This window comes from Bufo bufo, chromosome 1 (assembly GCF_905171765.1).
Source record: "Bufo bufo chromosome 1, aBufBuf1.1, whole genome shotgun sequence".
In the NCBI taxonomy this organism is placed as follows: Eukaryota; Metazoa; Chordata; class Amphibia; order Anura; family Bufonidae; genus Bufo; species Bufo bufo.
In genome coordinates, this window is record NC_053389.1 from 121072763 (window position 1) to 121096703 (window position 23941).

The 23941-nt window shown below is 42.7% G+C and overlaps 1 protein-coding gene across 1 annotated transcript in view; it reads left to right on the plus strand.

Annotated features, from left to right (window-relative positions):
* The first annotated feature begins 4365 nt into the window (after positions 1–4365).
* Positions 4366–23941, plus strand: part of LRRC38 (leucine rich repeat containing 38) — a 62545-nt gene continuing 42969 nt past the window's right edge. Inside the window, exon 1 of the mRNA XM_040422309.1 lies at positions 4366–4993. Coding sequence (XP_040278243.1) covers positions 4366–4993 — 628 coding nt within the window. The remainder of the gene's footprint in view (positions 4994–23941) is intronic.

Below are 23941 nucleotides of genomic sequence, written 5' to 3' on the forward strand. Positions count from 1 at the left end.
ATATACATTTTGACCTTAGAAGCTTTAATTCAAAGCCATAGGGATTAATTCTGACACTTGTAGCAATTAGAGACAGACCTCTAGGCGTCTCTCTGAACGTTTCTCACACTTAATTTATGGATCGTAAATGGCTTTGCTTTCTCACAGAGATATCAGTACCTCCTGTCATAACAAAGATGTGATTAATTGTTACAAAACACACATCTTCACAGACACTCTTCTTGAGACAGATATTCCCCTAATGAGAAATATATACAATATACTGGATACATATTGTCTTCGTAACATATAACAATATAATATAAACAAATATATATATGTCCTACTGATTGTCTTATGCTAAGGACTAACTAAGGCTCAATAAATGAATACATACATATTATATATTTTGCTTCATTAATAAATGCCTAATTGTATAGGTAATTATCACCAGCTGCATAGAGCTTATCTTTATCTACTGTCGTAAATTTAAAAGTAAACAAGGAGGCTTCTTCTCAGACTGGTACATTCATGAGAAGGATAACACTGAAGAGTATAAACCTTTGTGTGACCTTAATTTGGCCTACTCAAGACATACAAAATTGTAACTATAGTCGAGCATGGCTCTTAAAGGCAATGAACATCCATCTTGACAATAATGAATTGGATATGAATGTATTTACCTATGAAAAGGCACAACAATACGGAACGCAAAAAACGTTTGTGTGAACGAGCCGTTAATCTCAGCGCTCTACAGGATTAAAGAGCTGCTGGACCCTTTATATACATGCTATCTGCACGTTGTGTGTGCAGATAGGACGTATATAGTCAGTGGGCAGTCGTCAAGGGGTTAACATACCGAGATCCAGATGTGGAGGTAGCGATCCTCGTGTCATAGTTGTCCACAGTCCTGAATTTGCTGGCATTGTGCTGACTATTCAGAGACAATTCCTGCAAAATCGTTTTCTCAAGGCCCAAAAATAGACAGGACTTAAGTAATCCCCAACCAGAAGCAGGCGTTCCTGGGCGGGCCCTAAATGCCTCAAATTTACCAACACAAATGTTGGTAAGTATGCCATTCAGTTCCCCATCGACTCGCTATTAATCAGCAATCGCTGTTAAGGGCTCATTCAGTGCTGCTGCCCGTTGCCGTATTGCGGACCGCATTTGCGGATCCACAATACACGGACACCGTTCCGTGTGCATTCTGCATCACGGATGCGGACCCATTCACTTCAATGGGTCCGCAAATCCGGAGATGAAGAACGGTGCGGAATGGAACACTACGGAAGGGAGTGCTTCCTGGGGTTCCGTTCCATGCCTCCGCACCGCAAAAAGATAGAACTTGCTCTATCTTTTTGCGGAACGGACGGATCCCCCATGTGGCTGGGCCACAGTCGGTGCCTGTGCATTGCGGACTGCAATTTGCGGTCCACAGCACGGACACAGGCTTCACACGGCCGTGTGAACAAGACCTAATACATATACTGCCCTACATTATGCTAAATTACGCTATAATAAATCTACGGATGGAGTAGAGTTAACAATCCTGTTTTCTGAGATTTCTGAGTTGTGTTATCTAATCTAAGCAAACACCTTCAATTGTTTTTCAATGGCTTTTGTCTCAAGATAACGCGATGAGTTAAGAAATTTGAGTTAACAGCTGGAGTGCTAACCCTGCTACATCTGTAGTATCAATTTTTTTTAGAAAAACCATTAAGCATATATTTGCCCTCCAAAAAAACAAAAATCTACATGACTGGTCCTGTTCTCTTAGGCCCCTTTCACACGGGCGAGTTTTCCGCGCGGGTGCAATGCGTGAGGTGAACGCATTGCACCCGCACTGAATCCGGACCCATTCATTTCTATAGGGCTGTGCACATGAGCAGTGATTTTCACGCATCACTTGTGCGTTGCGTGAAAATCGCAGCATGTTGTATATTGTGCGTTTTTCACGCAACGCAGGCCCCATAGAAGTGAATGGGGCTGCATGAAAATCGCAAGCATTCGCAAGCAAGTGCGGATGCTGTGCGATTTTCACGCACGGTTGCTAGGAGATGATCGGGATGGAGACCCGATCATTATTTTCCCTTATAACATGGTTATAAGGGAAAATAATAGCATTCCTAATAGAGAATGCATAGTACAATAGGGCTGGAGGGGTTAAAAAAAAAAATATAATAATTTAACTCACCTTAATCCACTTGCTCGCACAGCCCGTCTTCTCTTCTGTCTTCATCTTTGCTGTGCACAGGAAAAGGACCTGTGGCGACGTCACATGATCCATCACCATGGTAAAAGATCAAGTGATGGACCATGTGATGAGCGCAGTGACATTTGTCAAAGAAGCAGACAGAAGAGATGCCGGCTGCGCGAACAAGTGGATTAAGGTGAGTTAAATTATTATTATTATTTTAACCCCTCCAGCCCTATTGTACTATGCATTCTGTATTCAGAACCATGTTATAAGGGGAAATAATACAATCTACACTACCTTGAACCCAAACTTGAACTTCACTGAAGAAGTTCGGGTCTGGGTACCACATTCAGTTTTTTATCACGCACGTGCAAAACGCATTGCACCCGCGCGATAAAAACTGAACAACGGAACGCAATCGCAGTCAAAACTGACTGCAATTGGGTACCTACTCGCGCGGGTTTGCTGCAACACACCCGCAACGCATCCGGACCCTATCCAGACACGCTCGTCTGCAAGGGGCCTTAGGTCCAGATGCGTTCAGGGTGCGTTCAGTGAAACTCGCACCATTTTGCAAGCAAGTTCAGTCACAAGCAACACAGAACTGATGCGTGAAAAAAACGCTCATGTACACAGAACCATTGAAATGAATGGGTCAGAATTCAGTGCGGGTGCTATGCGTACACGTCACGCATTGTACCCGTGCAGAAAACTGGTTTGTGTGAAAGGGTCCTTAGTCTGCACAGTATTTCCCTTGTTACAGCCACAGTTTGTGCTTCAGATCCTCCATTCCTACAGCCATTTTGGAGGGATTTGAGACTGTACTTAGTCATCTAGTCACATAAGCTGCATAGACATACACTTCCCTGCACTGTTCCCTCTCTTTTCTGGGTCACTCCCCTTTGACCCCTGCGCTTACTTGAATTCGTGCTGAAAGAAAGAAAGTGCTCAACAACCAACACCTAGGCAAGAAACTGGATTCTCTCTTTCTATTGAACACCTAGGCTAGAAATGCAAACTCCTCCTCGTGTTTCCTTTCAATTAAAATTGAGACAGCTGTCGACTCTACTAGCTGTAGCAAGAAAAGAATGAAGAGGGAGTGGAGTAACACATGCCTACAGGATGAGTGTGGTCATTTATCAAACTGGTGTAAAGTAGAACTGGCTTAGTTGCCCATAGCAACCGATCAGATTCCACCTTTAATTTTTGACAGCTCCTTTGGAAAATGTAAGGTGGAATCTGATTGGTTGCTATGGGCAACTAAGCCACTTCTACTTTGCACCAGTTTGATAAAACTCACGCATAGAGTTTATTTGATGTCTGTACCCATTGGGACGCGTGAACCTGTCCAAGAGCTGTACACGTATGGAGGTTTTAAATCAAGACAATTTGCTATGTTGAGTTGCTAAATTTGCAAAGTTGAGTAGTAGGCTGAACTTTTTTTAGTAGATGCTGAAAACATTATTATGGTAGAACCAGTAGAACCACTAGCACTGCAAATGCGGTCAGTGTAACAGCGAGTTATGTTTGTGTCCTACTGGTGACAGGACTTGTGGGCGAAAAACCAGCACATCAAAAAGAGCGCTAGGATCCCAACCCTGCCGCTGTGCCTGGTGCACTACTGTCCTCAAAAAACAGGCAAGCAAAGACAAAATGGCTTAAAATGCCATGATAGTGATGATCATAATCACATCTAATTAATTTTCCATATCCATCATAAATGATCACTTTGTAAACCTTGAGGGCAGCAGGTTTGTTATCAGTCGTATGTAATGAATTATCACGTCATCTCAATGTGATTTTTTTTTTTCAATTTTACTTTCCTACTTTAAATGCTTTGTACAAAACACAATGTCACCATGGATGTCACCACAGGTGATCAAATGATGCGAGCAAATGTGGATTTGTAACGAGAAGAAAAGGATCCTTGGAACCTGAGCAGAAGCTAGTGAGGAGGAGCTGGTCAGCAGCGAAGCACAGACTCAGGCTGCTTTTCACAATAGTGGAGATACATTTTCCATGCATAGAACATTCCCACTGTTTGTTTCCCCTCCCCCAAGTCTGCTGCTATCTGATCTATGATGATATGTGATCTCCAGGATACCCTCACACACAAGTACCAGGCATTGCTGCTCAGCTATGCACCATGTCTCTGTCTTAGTACCACTCTCTGCTTTAAATCCTTTACAATGCTGCCATGCTTCCATTTCTGTATTTCACCTCTTTTTTGCTTCTGCTGTTTGCTCATCTTACCTCTAGGTCTCCTTTGCCCTTCCGTTTGTATATGTTTGGACTATCACACAATAGATTGCAGGGACCAAGGACTTCCAAGTCTCCCCAACCTCTTCCCCTTGGATATAAGGAAACTGCTTGCAGCCAACAACCACATACAATCGATCCCGGCGGATCTGTTTTTATTTTACGTGGATCTGGTCTATCTGGATCTCAGGAACAACTCCTTGACCTCTCTGGAAGAGGGCACCTTCAGCAGTTCTACCAGGCTGGTGTTTCTGGATTTAAGTTACAATAATCTGACGCAGCTCGATGCTGGGATTTTTAAATCGGCAGGGAAGCTGATAAAGTTAAGCCTGGGGAACAACAATCTTTCGGAGGTGCATGAAGATGCCTTTGAGAACTTGGAATCTCTTCAGGTCTTGGAACTGAATGACAATAACTTCCAAAGTATAAGTGTCAGTGTACTAGAATCCTTGCCATCGCTTCGGACTATCCGCTTAGAGGGGAATCCTTGGGTATGTGACTGTGAATTTGCCAACCTCTTTTTTTGGATTGATGAAAATTCTAATAAACTGCAAAAAGGTGGGTGAAAAAAATATCTGCATCATTTGCAAAAACCATCATCATGAAAGGCACTGCTGCTCAGTGGTTAGCACTGGTGTTTTGTAGCACTGGGGTCCTGGGTTCAAATCCAACCAAGGAGAACATTTACAAAGAGTTTGTATGTTCTCCTTGTGTTTTTGGGGATTATCTCTCACGCACCAACACTTACTGACTTAGATTTCAATGAAATTCATCCTAATGTGAGTCTGAATTAGAGGAAATAGATTGTGAGCTTCTTTGGAGACAGGGACCTATGTGAATGATGACGACCTCTGTACAGCACTGCAGGATGTACTGGCATTATATAAGAAATGAAATATACAGTACTAATAGTTGCAGCTAGTTGAGTATTAGATCATCTACTAGTATTACTAATATGACATGGCCCTGTTTTCACAGGAAAGTCCCTTCTACAGAACTGCTTGAGGCCTCCACTGAATTAACCTTTGATAATAAATTGTAAATCTCAAATGTTGGGAAAAACTCTGAAATTTGTCTCATAAATCACAAATCTGGGAAGTATGGGGAAAGTACTTCGTAATCCTGGGGGTTACAGAGGTCAGCCCCCACCTATCATACCTTATGATCTAATCAACCAGGATTACAAGCATAATGAGACAAAGCCCACTTTAAAGGTAAATATAAACTCACTGATCCTAAAAATACTGCAAAAAAATCTCTTGTTCTGCTGGTCAAAATTGTTCGTTCCATAGGAGCTGGACTACAGGAACCATCTCTCTAGGTGATGCCATATTTGTAAGAGGGTAACTACCCTTTGAGCCTTGCCACTTATCTGTAGTATAAGTGTTGCAGGGTAGAATCCAACAGAGGAGGCGTGACGGTTGTTGTTTTTTTCATTACACATAGATGGGGGAATTAAAATTCTAATCACTGCTGTTTTATTCCATTTTTAGAATCCTAAAACATCTCTGGGTGATTCATTTACATTATAAAGACACGTAGCACACAAATTGCTTGTCACATGGGCTCTGTAGATGTCCTTGTACTTTGAAAGTATCTTGAAAAAAGGACTAGGTGTTGCTATGATAGATGAAGTACTATGGTCGATCAGTATGTACACTATCTTCCTGTTGTCAATTTACACATTGCTGTGCCAAAACTTTTACCTAAGGTCACCATCTTTGGCCACCTTTGCTTGAACATACAAATTATATACAAGTCATGGTACACTTTCTCTAGCAGAGTCTTACCTTATCCATTCACTGTAGACTCCTGGTTCTGGAGGACTTTGGCTACTCAACAGCTAGCTAGATTATTGATAGAGTCAATTATTTAATGTGATTATCTTCAAATATGATGACCTTGTGGTTAACAAATATTTGTATCCCATAAATAAAAGAACTACTGAGCTAGCTCAGTGAAAATGTTGTAATGGAGATATGATGCTAAGTACAGTGTGATTAGATGTTTCTACTCATCAGCAAAGTTTCTTGGAAACACATATTATCTCAGGGACAGTCAGCTGTAGCTATAACCTTCACTAGCATATGTGTCATATCTTTATTCCAGACTATCTATTGAATATACTAATATCAGACTTGAGACCACATTAGCTACTCTACCCCGGGTGTAAGAAGAAGACCACTGAGAACTTCAGCAAATCTTTTTCATTATGTGTTCAACTGATCTTAGGAGGATCACTAATAAAAGACCAAGGGAGCTTTAAGCAGCTCCTTTAGTTCATTTAAATGGAATTTATGCTGCACATCTTGACAATGGGGAATCCCAAGCAGGGGCCATTCCTATAAGATAGGAATAGCCCAAAATGGCCTTTAAAAGAGGTTCTCCATCAGGAGAGGGCATCAATCTTTGATTGTTTCGGCACTTTCAAAGGCCATGACAAGCCCTGTTGAAATAGATTTTCTGACCCAAGACATGTCCTCTCATTCTGACATTGAAAACAAATTTACAATTAAAGGAGGACTCCTCAAATAGTGGACCCTTATAGGAGTGTTGAGATCAATATACGTAACCCTCCTTTTTTGCAAGGCCTGTTAAAGGTTCAAACATTAACTATACGGTAGCCAACGTCAGTACAGAGTTAGCTTCTTTCTCTTGGAAGAGAGCTAATCTGCATACTATTTTTCCCAGGTAGCAGGTGGCCTATTTGACTTTCTATGCCTGTCCTGGCTGTCTCCACGAGGGGTAAAAGGTCACTCTCAGACCTACTGTACATTAAAGGCCTCTCACCTAGCCAACCAAGAACCTAGAAATATCTGTCTGCACATGGGTCCCTTTACTTTTTAGAGAAGGCTCTTGGTTAGGCCAATATTCTTGGTCCTGTTCCAAGGCCTCTTAAAAGGGGTTGTCTGAGATAATTAAAAATTGCACGTCTTTTACACAACCTTTTCTCCAGGGTCCGGTCAGTGCAATGAGAAATGGGTGCATATAAGATGTATTCTATTATGTTACTATCAATCATTACCCTCAATCCTGTGACTCTCCAGCTGTGGAAAACTACAACTCCCATGGCCTGAGTTGTAGTTGCATTAAAGCTGGAGAGCCCCTGGTTGAAGACAAATGCAAAAGGCAGTGATAGATATTATAGGTAGCAACAGTACTCACATACTATGGTATGTGCAATGATATGATTTCAGACTGTGGCTAACACTATAGCCTACGCTAGACAAAGACGCATATACATGCTAGGAACATTTTTATAGGAATGTCAGCTGGTCTGTGGCTCGCGCATTATTGTGAATGGAGGTTTATATCAACATGAATTCCCTATGAAAACATTGACTTGCTGAAACTAAGAAAAGACTAAAGCTGGCCATACACATTAGGTTTCATGCACACAACCATATTTATAATCTACGCGCAATCTGTATTTTTTTGCAGATAGCACAATGGCTCATTCACTTCTATGAGGGCATGCACACATCCGTATTGTTGTCGGATCCGTGTGGCCACTCCACAAAGTAAAGAACATTTCTTATTCTGGTCCGATTTGCGGATAAGAATAGTCCTCTCTATTAATGAGAGTGAGAAAAATGTGGAATGCGTATAGATCCGTATTTTTCTCATCCATTGTTTGAGGACCAACATATGTACATGGCTATGGGCATGAAATCTTAGATTAATGTCAGTTGGTGGTATTGGATGACCATCTAATGTTTATGAGAGCCTACCTTTTCGGATTACAACCTGCTTGATCCTTTTGTTCTTGAGGAGATAAGCCGCCAGCGGGAGAGATAGCTTTTGGCCAACAGCTATCTTAAATTTATGACCAGCTTAATTCTATTTTAGACCTCACCTTCTTCAGACCAGAGAGGGAGTACACATTAGGAGGGAGTAGACATGTGGTTCATACAACATCATTATGCCACCTGGATACTTAGATGACTTAGCTTAGCGGTTAACATCAATTATTTCCTAGTTAGTACTGACTATTGCTGCTAATAATATATAGATATAGGGCTGTGATAAATTATTTATTTCTGGTTCAGGGCATTGAAAGAGTTTATGCCAACATCCCTGGTGGTCTAGAGTAGTAAAGGCATTAATAACAGCATCCCTGGTAATCAAGGGTAGTGAAGGCATTATTGATAACTGCATAGGATGAGTACGTCATAAATAGTGATGAGCGGCAGTGGCAATATTCTAATTCACGATATTTTGCGAATATTTGGTAGAATATTCGTCATATATTCTCAAAATTCACAAATTCGAGATTATTTTCTTGATTGCGAAAAATCTGCAATATTCGCGTAATGCGCACGAAATTCGGGCGTGGGTCACTATAGCTACATTTTTCAAGCTGCTAGAAGTTTCCTGAAACTGGAGAAATTGGTTGGCACGGCAGAACATTACAATAGCTTTATATGCAGATAGAGTTCTCCAATATATACGCAATTGCGAAATCGGCACTAATGATGCAAATATTTTGGAGCACTACGTGCAACTTCACATTTTAACAGGTATGACTACTTATTAGTGATTGGTGTACTAAGTATTGTTGTGAACTTGTGACATCACAGCACTATGTATGTCTGTATGTAGCATGTATGTATGGACAGCAGAACCTATCAGCTACACTATATCACTACTATCTAACCTACACTGACTATCTCCCACTAACTATCTGTATTATATATATATAAGCTAACTAATTAACTAACCAAAAAAAATTAGAATATTCAAAATTACGAATATATATCACTATATTCTAAATATTCACAAATTCTCGAAGTTGCGATATTCGTGCTTCATATTTGCTATTCGAGTATTCGCGCCCAACACTAGTCATAAACTACCCAGAGTACTTAATCTCTTTGTGCTGTCTGTGGATACAGAAGAGCTAAGTTTATCACTTGACAGAACTTGTGATATTACAATGTGTTATCATTAGTTTTCTAAAGGGCTGCTTGTAAACCTTAAAGGGGTTGTCCAGCAGTATTAATTGTTTTTTAATATGTTGCTCACAGTGGATTAAAACTGAAACATACTCGCCCTCACCGATCCCCCCACCGCTGCTTTGCTTTGGGCTTGACACACAGGAAAGCCAGTAGATTCCTGCTCAGCCAAGCAATGATTGGCTGAGAAGGCCTTCCTTGGCATTTCCTGCGTGCCAAGCCAGGATGAGGAAACGGAGATCTGTCGGAACCAAAACAACATGGTAATGGCAAAGGCCAGGGATTGGTGAGGGTATGCATGGCAGCTTTTATTTTTAACCCACTGTCAGTCCTATATACAAAAAAATAATAACGTTGGACAACCTCTTTAGTGAGATATCACAGTGCAGACAGAAAACAGCTCAATGACAAATTCGGCTCTGCTACCTATATACCGTAAGTGCAGATTTTCCACTTTTGCAGCTGGCTGTCTAAAATCTGCAACAACTGTATGATCATTACTTTTGTGCTTGTAGCCATCTGTCCAAGCCATAGATATATAAATCAGAAAATCCAAGGGCTGTGAGACAGAAAATCATTATTTTCACGACGCTCTATTTCGCCTTTAAATAACTGCCGGCTTTGTATATGGATCCCAATTATATTATCCAATTACTATATTTGCAAGAAGCTCCTAAGATTCAATGCCCAATAGTAACAGGCTGTATAAATCCCAAATCCCAATGTCAGCTCACCAACCCTCACACAGTCCCGGTGATTGATGGCTATTCATTGACACACTGGACATAGTCATTAAAGCTGTGCTAATTGCTTCCTTTAATTGCCTGCATTCACAGGACTAAGTATTTTGACTGTTCTGTTACTTAAAGGGAATGTGTTATCAGAAAATGGCCTATTTGTTTAAATCATATTATTCTGTTAAACATATAATTTTAGAATTTTTGCCAATTTGTGTTTCAGTTTTCCATGTCACTAACAATATATTATGTGATTTTCTGTTCTGTATAGGTAACTTTTCAGCAGTCATCACATTATCATCACAGGCAGGATTACAATGACAGATAACACCTGTGTATAGATAACACAGGATCCAACATTCACAATAGCTCTACTTCCTCCTGACCTCTGCACAGGTCACAGAGCGTGCCTAGAAAAATCTCCCACGGACCTTAATGAGGTCCCCTCCTGTCTACTGTGTCAATGGCCCATGTAGCTGCTCTCAAAGAACAGGAAGTCGTAACATATTTTAGGCCTAGTGGTCAGTGTGAAAATTTGCATGATTTTAGTATCACTTTTTAAAATATAGATAGTGACAAAAAAGATAAATGCAAATTGCCACATTCCCTTTAAAGAAAATACCTGTCGACCTTTATTTATTTATTTTCTAAATAGGTCCAATATTCTGTGGCGATTCCTATGCCAATATAATATATATCTTTATAGTGGTCAGCGCTCAAGTGTGCTTGGCCATTATCAGAACTCCAATAGAAGTTAATGGAAAGAGCTGTACATGCACAACCTCTTCTCCATTCAGAGTGGTTGTGGCCCCTGGAAGGATGGGGGAATCAGTTTTGGAGATAAGTACAGGGTCCAGAGATGAGACTATCCTGTGTATATGCTATAAATATCTAAGATGAGAATATCCCTTCAACCATACCTGCCAACTTAAAGGGCTTGTGTTTGATGACCTATCCTCAGGATAGGTCATCAATAACAGATTAGTCGGGTCTGACTCCCGGCACCAGCTGTTTGAAGAGGCCGCTGCTGCGGTGTGAGCTCTGCGGCTCTTCACCGAGCACCTGTCATCATGATCAACCCTATTAAACCAGGCATTCCATCTGGAAGTGGAGGCACTGGTGGCTTCAGAGAAAGAACGCTTCTGGGTGGAATGATATCACCAGCTGCAGATCTAGAGGACAAGTGCCAAGTTTGTAAGATACGGCGCAGGCACCAAAAGACTGTGTAAGGTCAGATGTCTTGCCCTGTCAATCAACCAGGAGGGGGTAGGGTACTAAGCACCGGGGTATAGCTGTAACCGTGCTCCTAGCGCTACAGCCAGCCCCTTGGTTCTCCAACTAACTAATTTGCATAAATGTATATATGATATCAAGCTACAAGCCAGTAGGCCTGGTTTAATAGGGTTGATCATGTTAACAGGTGCTATTTAACTGCATGCTGTCTAGCTTGTGTCAGTGGTCCAATGTAACAACTGCTTGCCCCCTTCACGTGAATCAAACAGCTGAACGGCTGGGAATGCCGAGAGTAAGACCCCCGCCGATCTGATATTGTTGACCTATCCTGAAGAACCCCTCTAGATTGTTCTCCGGGAGGTCCCAGCTTGCAGTGCCTAGCCATGCCTCTTTATAACTGACCACACCCCCATTTACAGCCCTTTAGAACTGGCTATGCACCCCTTTCATGCTGAAGAGCTGACCTCTCAATGCACGTTTGGAGTCAGATTTGCAGGCGGAACACATCCAAAATACTGTACAGCCACAAGGTCCACACAAGGAACTCCATCCTCCAGATGGTGACGGAAATTGAGCCCAACATCTTCTTGGCTTCCTCCCCCACCATGCAGTGCTTCGGGGGACTCTTGCCCCTTACTCATGCGTTGCGTGACAGGGGAGATGTTGAGCTTGTGCTTTACAAATTGGAATTAAGTCATTTCACTAGAGATTTTGTATGAAATAGATGAAACATCTGCATGTCTTTTTATGAGTCGTGAGTATGACATAATGACTCACTCAACACCAGTATCAATTTTATTGATCAGATTTTGGGGCATGAAATCTGAGAACAATCCATATCCCATACATGAATGGGTTTTCCATAATTCTCTTATGCCACAGAAATTTTCTGGGCAAATTTTTAGTGCCGTCACTAAAAGAAATAAAATAAAAATAAAAAACCTATGACAATGAAGTAGCACGCTGCCTGTTTCAGATGGAAACCCTAATGATTATCCCCATTAAATGAGGATAATCCTTGCACAGATCTCCTCTGCGAGCCTCACATTTCTGCCATGGATCTTGTAGCAAAATATGTGTTGGATTTGCAATAGTTAAGCTTGACACGTGTGAATGTAGCCTTAATGTTCACCATTCCATTATTCTGTTCAAAATTCTGTACTAATTATTTCTTCCAAAAGTTCTGCAAACTATACATATTGATGTCATCAATATCTGATCGGCAGATATCCGACACCTGGCACCCCCGCTGATCAGTTGTTTGATATTGTTGTCAGATATTGTTGACCTATCCTTACGATAGGTCATCATTATGTATGGCCTGCACAACCCCTTTAATATATCTGCATAGAGGAGCTCTGTTTATCTGACTTTTAGTGTTGATCGAGCACAAAAGTGCTAGGGTGCTCGGGTACTCGAGTAGAACACTTTGGGATGCTCGGGTGCTCTACCGAGCACCAGAGCACAATGGAAGTCAATGGGAGAACCAGAGCATTAAACCAGGCACCCACTGCTCTGAAGAGGGGAGGGTGTCTGGTTCACAGGTCAACATTGATGGAAACACTACTGAAATTTTTCAGGAACAGCATGGGGAGGATGTCTGGATGCATCTTGGACTCCCTGGGAACGATGTTGTCCGAGTGGTACGCCCCTTTTACAGACTGACAATAATACACACAAAACCGAAGATAACATTCTTTCCTGTACATTTACTTGTATATAAAGTGCAAGTGCTGCAAACAATTACAAGGAAGAGGCACTCCGATACAACCTGTATATCACATAAAGGAGGGCCTCACTCATATTGTGGTACAATTGTTCATGTAGTGGGAAACCTACACTCATAAAGCCTATGCACTAAGTGAAAGGGTTGCCAAAAATTACAAGGAACCGCACTGCAATACACCCTTTATTACACATAAAGGAGGGCATCCTGCACACCCTTGAAAAATTATGATTGATGGCCTGCTGGTGACCCTCAAAAACATTAGGGGCGAGGGCCTGCTGCTGATCTGACCATCTAAAACATTAGGGGTGAGGGTCTGCTGCTGATCTGACCCTCTAAAACATTAGGGGCGAGTGCCTGCTGCTTATCTGACCCTCTAAAACATTAGGGGTGAGTGCCTGCTGCTTATCTGACCATCTAAAACATTAAGGGCGAGGGCCTGCTGCTGAGCTGACCATCTAAAACATTAGGAACGAGGGCAGCCTAATAAGCATGTTGATATGATGGAAGAGGAGGAGGACGAGAAAAAGGAAGATTGAACCATATACCGTTTTTTGTGGTGGAAGGGGTGCATGGAAATACAGTGTATTCAATAGACCATAAAAGCCACATTTAAAGTGCCTTTATGTTCAGCTGCTTTCCTCTGGCGGAGTAGAGAAGTCAGGAGCAATCCAGGCCTTGTTCATTTTGGTAAGAGTCAACCTGTCAGCATTTTCAGTTGACAGGCGGATGCGCTTATCAGTTGTTATTCCCCCAGCAGCACTAAATACCCGCTCTGACAAAACGCTGGTGGCAGGGCAGGCCAGCACCTCCAAGGCGTAGAGCGCCAGTTCGTGCCACGTGTCCAGCTTGGACACCCAATAGTTGTAAGGCACAGAGGGATCACTGAGGACGCTGACACGGTCTGCTATATACTGGTTCACCATCTTCCAAATCTTTCTTGTGACAGTAAGCCGCGCATCAGGGTGAGGGTGCTGGCGGTGTCATGAAACTGTCCCAGGCCTTGGAGAGTGTTGCCCTGCCTCTGTTGGAACTGATGTGTGTTCACTTTTGTCTCCCCTCCTCGGTTTCCCAAGGAACTACGTACTCTGCCTCCAGCGTTGTCAGCTGGAAATTTATGGAGCAATTTTTCCACAAGGACCTTCTGATATTGCACCATTTTGCTAGTCCTCTCCACCACAGGAATGAGAGATGAGAAGTTCTCTTTATAGCGGGGGTCGAGAAGGGTGAACAACCAGTAATCAGTGTTGGCCATAATGTGTATAACGCGAGGGTCACAGGAAAGGCAGCATAACATAAATTCAGCCATGTGTGCCAGAGTCCCAACAGACAAGACTTTGCTGTCCTCATCAGGAGGATGACTCTCAAAGTTGCGTAAAACCTCACAGAGGCGAGACATCCATGCCCACCCGTCGCTTGTGAAGAGCGAAAGCTGACTGGAAATGCGACAACCAGGTTGCAGCTGGTATGCAGCTTCTGCAGCGTTGCCAGACCAGCGGCAGCTATAGATGACTTTTGGAAATGGGCACACAAGCGGCGCACCTTCACCAGTAGCTCAGGCAAATTGGGGTAGGTTTTGAGAAACCGCTGAACCACTAAGTTAAACACGTGGGCTAGGTATGATGTGTGTGAGCTTGCCGAGCTCCAAAGCCGCCACCAAGTTACGGCTATTATAAGACACAACCATGCCTGGTTATAGGTTGAGTCTGTTCCCTTATACCCTGCCACAGCTCTGCGGCGGTGTGCTGTTTGTCACCTAAACAAATTAGTTTCAGCACGGCCTGTTGCCGCTTCCCCACTGCAGTGCTACTGCTTCCAGTTACTGACTGATGGCTGACTGCTGATGCAAGATGAGAATTCAGAGGTGAAAGTGGAGGAGGAGGTGGAGGAAGAGAAGGGGGGTTGCAGCCAGTAATGTAGGTGGTGGCGAAATCCTGATGGAAGTAGGGCCCGCAATCCTTGGCGTCAGTAGCACCTTTGCCATCCCAGGTTACGACTCGCTCCCGGCCTCCACAACGTTCACTCAGTGTGCCGTCAGGGAAATGTAGCGTCCCTAGCCAAAAGAACTTGTCCATGTGTCAGTCGTTAAGTGGACCTTCCAAATAACTGTGTTGGTCAGGGCACGGGTGATGTTATGGGACACATGCTGGTGTAAGTCGGGGACGGCACACCGGGAAAAATAGTGGCGGTTGGGGACTGAGAAACGAGGGATGTCCGCCGCCATCAGGCTGCGGAAAGCCTCAGTGTCCACAAGTCTAAATGGAAACATTTCCAGGGCCAGCAATTTGGAAAGGTGCACATTTAGTACTATGGCCTGTGGGTGGGTGGGTGGCTGGGTATTTGTGCTTTCGTTCAAAGGCCTGGGGTATGGACATCTGTACGCTGCGCTGGGACAAAGAAGTGGATGTGTTAGCTGAGGGTGCTTGCGAAGGTCCAGGTGCATGGCGGGAGGCATCTGGGCCTGCGTCTTGGACAGGGGATTGGCCAGCACGTAACACAGAGGAAGAGGAGGCAGTGGTGTGACCCGCAGACACTGATTGTGGACCCAGGCGTTCGGCCCATCTATTAGGGTGCTTTGATGCTATGCTGGCGGATCATGCTGGTGGTGTTGAAGTTGCTAGTGTTCACGCCCCTGCTCATTTTCGTACGGCACAGGTTGCAAATGACAATTCTTTTATCATCCACACTTTCCTCAAAAAAGCGCCAATCTGCGGAACACCTACCCCTTGGCAAGGGAGATTGCCGCAAGGGGGGTGCCCTGGGGAACAGTTGCGTGCCTGTTTGGTGTGGGCCGCCTTCTCCCTTTTGCCACCCCACTGCCTCTTCCAGCCTGTTGCGGTGTTGCAGATCCCTTCCCCTTTGTATTGCTGTCCTCACTCGGCTTTCAACCTTCCCAGGTTGGGTCAGTGATTTCATCATCCACCACCTCCTCTTCCACTTTCTCACTCTGGTCATTCTCCTGACTTGTTGACCTAACAAGAACCTCACACAACTGTGTCTCATCCTCATCATCAACCTCTTGAGACACTAATTGACGTTGATTTTTTGGCAACTGTGTCTCATCATCATCATCATCCACCGCGTGAAACACTAATCGCCGTTCCCCACAGTCATCTTATTCTGACTGTGGATGCTTAAAAGTTTGGGAATCAGTGCACAAGATCTCCTCATGTCCCTCTTCAAGCGGGCTTGGCGAGAGGCCCAAATCAAGGAATGGCGATGAAAAGAGTTCCTCGGAATATCCGAGTGTGGGATCACTTGTTTGCCAAGATTCTCCATGGTGGGAAGAAGGAGGATCAGGGTGAGGATTCTGATGACCATACTCTTGGCTACTGAGACTGGACTTTGTGGAAGACAGGGTGGTGCTTAACCGACTGGAAGCATTATCTGCTGCAATCCAACCGACCACCTGGTCGCACTGGTGTGACTTTGATAGTGGTGTCCTGCGCCGCCCTGCAAACTGGGACATGAAGCTTGGTATCGTGGATGATTGTTTTTTTTGTGCTCTGGCAGCAGACACAGTTTCAGACCATGGCCATGGCCTCTGCGTGCACCATCAGCAGCACGACCACTTCCCCGTCTCTTACTGCTCGCCTTGAGCATATTAAATGGTATATATGCTTGCAAGTATGTCACGCGTACAGTAGCGCAGGTTTTGTAAGTGTATGCGCAAATAAATTACACTGAATGTCACAGGTATTTAGGATGTGCAAACGTTATACAGGAGATGTAGTGCAGGTAATGTCGCTGTCACCAGCGGCGAAAAAATTACACTGAATGTCACTGATATTTAGGATGCGCAAACGTTATACAGAAGATGTAGTGCAGGTAATGTCGCTGTCACCAGCGGCAAAAAAAAGTACACTGAATGTCACAGGTATTTAGGATGTGCAAACGTTATACAGGAGATGTAGCGTAGGTAATGTCGCTGTCAGCAGTGGCTAAGAAAAAATTAAACTGAATGTCACAGGTATTTAGGATGCTCAAACGTTATACAGGAGATGTAGCGCAGGTAATGTCGCTGTCGGCAGCGGCCAAACAATTGAGCTGAATTTCACAGCGCAAATGTAACAGAACAGATGTAGCAGAGGTTGTGTCACTGTCAGCAGCGGCCAAACAATTGCACACAATTTAGCGCAGGTTGCGCTAATAATATATATGGCAGCCAGATAAAACATTAGTCCTTAAAAGGACTTTTGGGTCTCTAACACCTTTCAACACTAAACCCTGCCTAAAAAAACCAAAACAATTCCTGTCCCTACACCATCTGTCCCTTCCGATGACGCATTCCGGCCAGCCAATCACTGTAATGCCAGTAACCAACATGGCTACATCATAACAGTGAGTGCAACTACTCTCCCGCGGGGAGGAGACTCGAGCAACGCGCTCAAGCACACACGGTGTTCGGCCGAACACCACGATGTGCCGTGCATCGCGATGCTCGAGTCAAAATGCTGTTCGGCCTAGCATGCTCGCCCAACACTACTGACTTCACAAATGATAAAATTCTGACTGCATAAAGTCACCACTAGAGGGAGCACACTGCACTTGGATTTTAACAGCTAGTGGAGCCACAAAAGTGTTACAGTAAGCAAAAAAGCCAGTTCAGTGTCAGGCCCCATCCCCCCATCATGTGCCTCATTGTAGTAGTAATTTTCCCATGCTTCTATGGTAGGTACCATAGGCCTTTATCTGTAGTTCCTTAGGCATCCAGTCATTCTCTGAGCTAGAATGTAAGCAGTGCATTGACCAGAAGACTCCGATGATGCTGATACTAAATATTTCGGAATCTTCTTTCCTGGTAACTATCCTTGATTCCAAAAGACCATTTATAGTAAAATGCTAGCGTAAAGCCGTCATTTAACTACACAAAAACCTTCTGCACATTGCCTTGGGTATGGCGAGCGCTCTGTGCTTCATATTCAGCTGGTGCAGACTTAAGACCCCTGTGAGAGATCAATTGCATGCAAAGTTCGACTGAACTGCAGTTGCCGTGGAAACTGTCAAGGAGATGTGACAAGTTTTATGTTGCTAAATCTTTTGATACATTGTTATTGCATGGGCCGTGATCAAGAGCAGACTACAGAGGGAAAACAGATCATCCAATCCCAGAAACCATTTTAGTTTATGAAATATTTAATTATATTTTTTTCCTATAAAATATTTATCGGAGATACATGTAGCCATCTGGAAAGCTGCGTAGAACTGGCAGCGGCTTAAAGGACTTGTTCATTTTACATGCTGTAATCTTTACTATGAGGATGATATATACATTTTCCCATCACGTTATACACTGCTCGTTTCCATGGTTACGGCCACCCTGCAATCCAGCAGCCGTGGACTATAGAACAAAGCATCGGCCTCTCTGGTGGCCAGGACCAAAGAAGTGCATATAGGTTGGCGCTTTTCCTAATTTCCTAATGTGATGGAAAAATGAATCCAGCCAGTAAAAGAGGCAATATGGACAATCACAATACATTAGTAAGTGCCTTGTATTAACTTTCTCTACATGATAAATGCCATTTGCTGAAGTGAGACAACCCCTTTAATTACTGTCTCTTGTGATATAATATTTCAAAGTGTTAACTATTTTTATTGCAATGATAATGTTCCCTCCACACGTAAATGATGGCGTCCAGTCTGGAATGATAGTTTATCCATCAATTATTTGAACCGACCAATTAGTCCAATTTCTGTTGCCCAGCAATCATTTTTTACCTCTGATGACGATTTACGCATCCACAATTTTACATTTCTGGATAGACCATGATATAAATGATGTGTATACCAAATCTTGTACTCTTTTTATGATATGATGGGGCACTATCTCAGAAGGTTTAGTCACCTTTGATGTATTTGATTTGATTTGAAGAATATTATATCACAGAGGTCACCTGTCATTGTATTGTGAGGACTCCATCAAGCACTAACACTGTATCTCAGCTTCCTTCAACCATATGAAGGAGATTGGTGGGGAAGAAGGATAGTAGGGTGAATTGCAGTCAACTATTAAAGGAGTTTTCCAGCAAGATTAAATATTTTAGAAAAGTTGCAGAATGGGTTAGAAAAGTAAAAGAATCTTCACTGTAGAGCTGTAGAGTAAAAAGAACAAAAAACAAAAAAAAACTCTCCCGTCACATGACAATTTCTCCATTATTTGGATCCCACATCAAGATTTGAATTCTGTCTGTACCCACATGTTTGTCTGCAGAAATGGGGGCCTATACAGTGAATTATAGCACAACCTCTGAATTCTACTTCCAACTGGTAGATTTGATCAACCCTGCTTGTGTTAAACTTCAATATTAATCTTGTATCTACAGGAATGGCCATATACTGAATGATACTGATGGGGACATAAGACCAAAGAGCCTCCTAAACAGCCTCTTCTTATATGACATCTAGTATTAGAATCATAGGCCCACCAGAGAACATTATTCTGGGAGCCACCCTCCAATCATCCAGAACATGTCCACATCCATCTTCACTGTTATTATCATTATACACAATGTACATTCTGATTGCCTGATTCGAGTTGGGAAGGAATTTTTTATTCCCCTAAAGTGGAGGAAATTGGCTTCTACCTCACAGTTGTTGTTTTTTGCCTTCCTCCAGATCAACTTGCAGGATGACAGGCCGAACTGGATGGACAAATGTCTTTTTTCGGCCTTATGTACTATGTTACTATGTTACATATAATAACCCCTTAGTCACCAGCCTGTTTTGGGCCTTACTGACCAAGCGTTTTTCTTCCTTTTTTTATCGTTGCGTTCCAAGAGCTATAACTTTTTTTTTCTCCGTCTATATAGCTTTATGAGGGCTTGTGTTTTGCGGGACAAGTTGTAGTTTTTAATGGCGCCATTTTGGGGTACACAACTTTTTTATTATCTTTTATTAACTCTTTCTGGGAGGGATATGTGAAAAACAGCAATACTGCCACTGCGTTTTTACGTTATAACTTTTATGGCGTTAATTTTTCGGCATAAATAACATAATATCTTTATTCTTTGGGTCAGTGCGATTACAGTGATACCAAATACATATAGTTTTTTTTAGGTTTTAATACTTTTTTGCAGGGTGGTTTTGATTTAAAAAGGACCTTTCACTGATTATTACACTATGAACTAAGTATACAGACATGTAGAGCGGCGCCCGGGGATCTCACTGCACTTACTATTATCCCCGGGCGCCGCTCCGTTCTCCTGCTATGCCCTCCGGTATCTTCGCTCAGTAAGTTATAGTAGGCGGAGATTCCAGTCACTAAGTTATGGTAGGCGGAGTCTGCCCTTGATCTGCTCTAGCGCTGACCAATCGCAGCGCAGAGCTCACAGCCTGGGAGGTTATTTTCTCCCAGGCTGTGAGCTCTGCAATGCGATTGGCCAGCGCTACAGAAGAACAAGGGCAGACTCCGCCTACCATAACTTAGTGAGCGGAGATACCGGAGGGCATAGCAGGAGAATGGAGCGGTGCCCAGGGATAATAGTAAGTGCAGAGAGATCCCCGGGCGCCGCTCTCCATGTCTGTATAGTTAGTTCATAGTGTAATAATCGGTGAAAGGTCCTCTTTAAATCAAACTGATTTAAATCACGATTTAAATCACTAGTCAGTAAGGCTTGATTTAAATCATAGTTTTCTACATAAAGACTAATTCTTGCTGGTATAACTTATAATATGCAAGTAGATGAAGATTTTAGAATAACAACTTTTCATATTAGTTTGATTAGGTTGATTCTGTATTCATAGGTTTGTAGAAGTTAGGATTAAGGTCTTTTTCTCAACTGTGTTCATGTTATAACATTTTTGCTGTGAAGAAGAGGCATGTGATCTCTGCTGAGTCAAATTCAGTTTTGAGAACTGCAAAAGTAAACCAAGCATCTGTGATAATATCTTGTAGGCAGAAAAACTGCCCAATAATCTTACAAAAACCTCTGTTAAGAGCATGACATTGTAAATGGACAAAGGGGGAAACTAACTCTTCTTAGGGAGAGAGCACCTTTATCAGTGTGAGGAGACTTTTAGGCCATACATGCTCCTCTGGAATTCTGGGAGGGAAGAAATGCAAATGAGCTCTTAACAAGCTTTGCCTCTAATGCCACCAGATGTAAGGCAGCTATCCTATAAGCCTTGAGACATGACTTAAAATAAGCCTTGAGACATGACTTGGATATTAAATAAGCCAGAACCTCATCTGCAGACAGCTGTTTCGGACACAGGCCTCCTACCCAGTTAAGGCAGTACTCTCTGCTCTGCACTGATGAGGGGCAATCACCCCGAAACAGCTGTCTGCAGATGAGGTGCTGGCTTATTTAATATCCAAGTCATGTCTCAAGGCTTATTTTAAGAGCTGAATATTGACTTATAGGATAGCTGCCTTACATCTGGTGGCATTAGAGGCAAAGCTTGTTAAGAGCTCATTTGCATTTCTTCCCTCCCATTGTGAATGGATTAATGGAATTTATTTACCAAAAAAATTAAACATATACAGCCTTATTCTATATAATTAAAAAACTAATCTTTATTTCATGATGGAATAACCTTTGGATGGTAATATATTTTCCTCAAAAAGCATTTTATATTAAAAAAAATTGATTTAAATCAAAAAAATCTGATTTAAATCAAAAAAATCTCATTTTTTTGATTTTTTTAAAAAAATCATAGATTTTTATCCACCCTGCTTTTTTGCAATAAAACCCTTTTAAAAAAATATATGTTTTTGCATTGCCGCTTCCCAAGACCCATAACTTTTTATTTTTCTCTCTATGGAGTTGTGTGAGGGCTTGATTTTTGTGGGATGTATTTTTCATTGGAATCATTTTGGAGTAAATGGCGCTTTTTGATCGCTTGTTATTACCGTATTTTAAATTTTATAAGACGCACTTTTTTTCCCTCCAAAGTGGAGGGGAAAAGTCACTGCGTCTTATAAAACGAATAGAACTAAAATTAGGTGGCTCAGGAGCTCTCACTAACAACTCCTGAGCCTGCCATTAAACTGTTGGGCGGGCTTGCGGCTTCACTAAAGGCTTCTGCCGCTAGCCCGCGCTTCCTTAACAAGACTGCACCAGGGATTGTCGGGCTGGCGGCCTCACTTATTGTGCTCTGCTGCTGCCAGCCCACTCGCTATTATAGTAAACCGAACTGAATTTTCTCCTGGTACGGAGATTTCAGAGACTTCCACTGTTTTACCTCTTGAATCAGTAACTCTGGGCTTGTCTCCTCCCTTTTGACAATGTATGAATTCAGGAAAGAAGTGCAGGACTTGCAGCTGGCTGCACAGCATCTAATGCTTTCTGCGTCGCTCCATGGAATCATCCACCAGGACAGGCTGGGATCTCGCCATCACCTTCTTTACGCCGCACGTCCAGACAAGGGCGGTTAGAGAGGGAATCCAAAAGCCCTCCGCCATCCTGTCACTGCTTCCTGCTCCCGAACTACGTGTCTGGACGTGCGGTGTAAAGTAGAAGGTGATGGCAAGATCCCAGCCAGTCCTGGTGGATGATTCCATGGAGCGACGCAGAAAGCATTAGATGCTGTGCAGCCAGCTGCAAGTCCTGAGCTTCCTTCCTGAATTCATACAAGAAGCGGACATTGTCAAAACGGAGGAGACAAGCCCAGAGTTACTGATTCAAGAGGTAGAAGAGGTAAAACAGAAGTGGAAGTCTCTGAAATCTCCGTACCAGGAGAAGGTGAATGAAGTTGAAGAGATATTACAGTATCAATTAGTGCGCTCTGCTGCCGTCAGCCCGCACTTCTCTAGTCCTGCTGATTAGTGGTGAGCGCAGTGGTGCTGCCCTCACCTCCATCAGCTTCCTTCCAATTTCCCGCTGTACCAGCTCTGCTCCTGCTGTGTACAGCGGTTTTGTATACCCAGTCCCCGGGTGAGTGGAGCTCAGGGCAATATAAAAATTACTGCAAATGTGTCATCTATGACTACAACCCCCCCCCCCCTTCCCCCCTCATCCATAGGTATCCACCCAGATACTGCAGTATATGAGTGGCTTCCTATGGATGAGGGGGGTTATAGTCATATTTAATATAAGCACTGTCCAGGGACTGTTCTGTAATTGTCATGTGTTTATATTAAATATGACTATAACCCTCCTCATCCATAGGAATCCACACATGTGCTGCAGTATATGAGTGGATTTCTATGGATGAGGGGGGTTATAGTCATATTTAATATAAACACATGCCAATTACAGAACAGTCCCTGGATAGTGTTTCTATTTAATCTGACTATAACTCCCCTCATCCTTGAGAATACACCAATGTACAGTACCTACAGTACATCAGTGTATTCTCTAGGATGATGGGTGTATAATCACATAAGTGTCATCCATAGATCCCTCATAACAGTGCGTCATCCACAGATCCCCTCCATAGAAGTGTCATCCACAGATCACCCATAATAGTGTCATCCACAGACCACCATTAGTTCAAAACCCACCAAAAAGCACACCTTTTGGTTAAAAATATTAATTTTTCTCATTTTCCTCCTCAAAAACCTAGGTGCGTATTATAAACAGGTGCGTCTTATAAAGCGAAAAATACAGTAATTTTTTTCGGTGGCAACTAAGAATTTGCAATTCTGTTTTATTAAATTTTTTACGGCGTTCACCATAGGGGATAATTTATGTGATATTTATGTAGTCCAAGTTGTTACGGACGCGGCAATACCAAACATATGGGGGAGGCTTTTTTTGCTATTTTTTTTCGGTGAAAAGCGTATTTTCAATGGAAAAAAAGCTAAATTTTTTTATGGAATTTTTTTATTTAATAAATGTTTTTTTTTTATTTTTTTTTTACCACTTAATAGTCCCACAAGGGGACTATAACAGACAGTATTTTGATTGCTTTT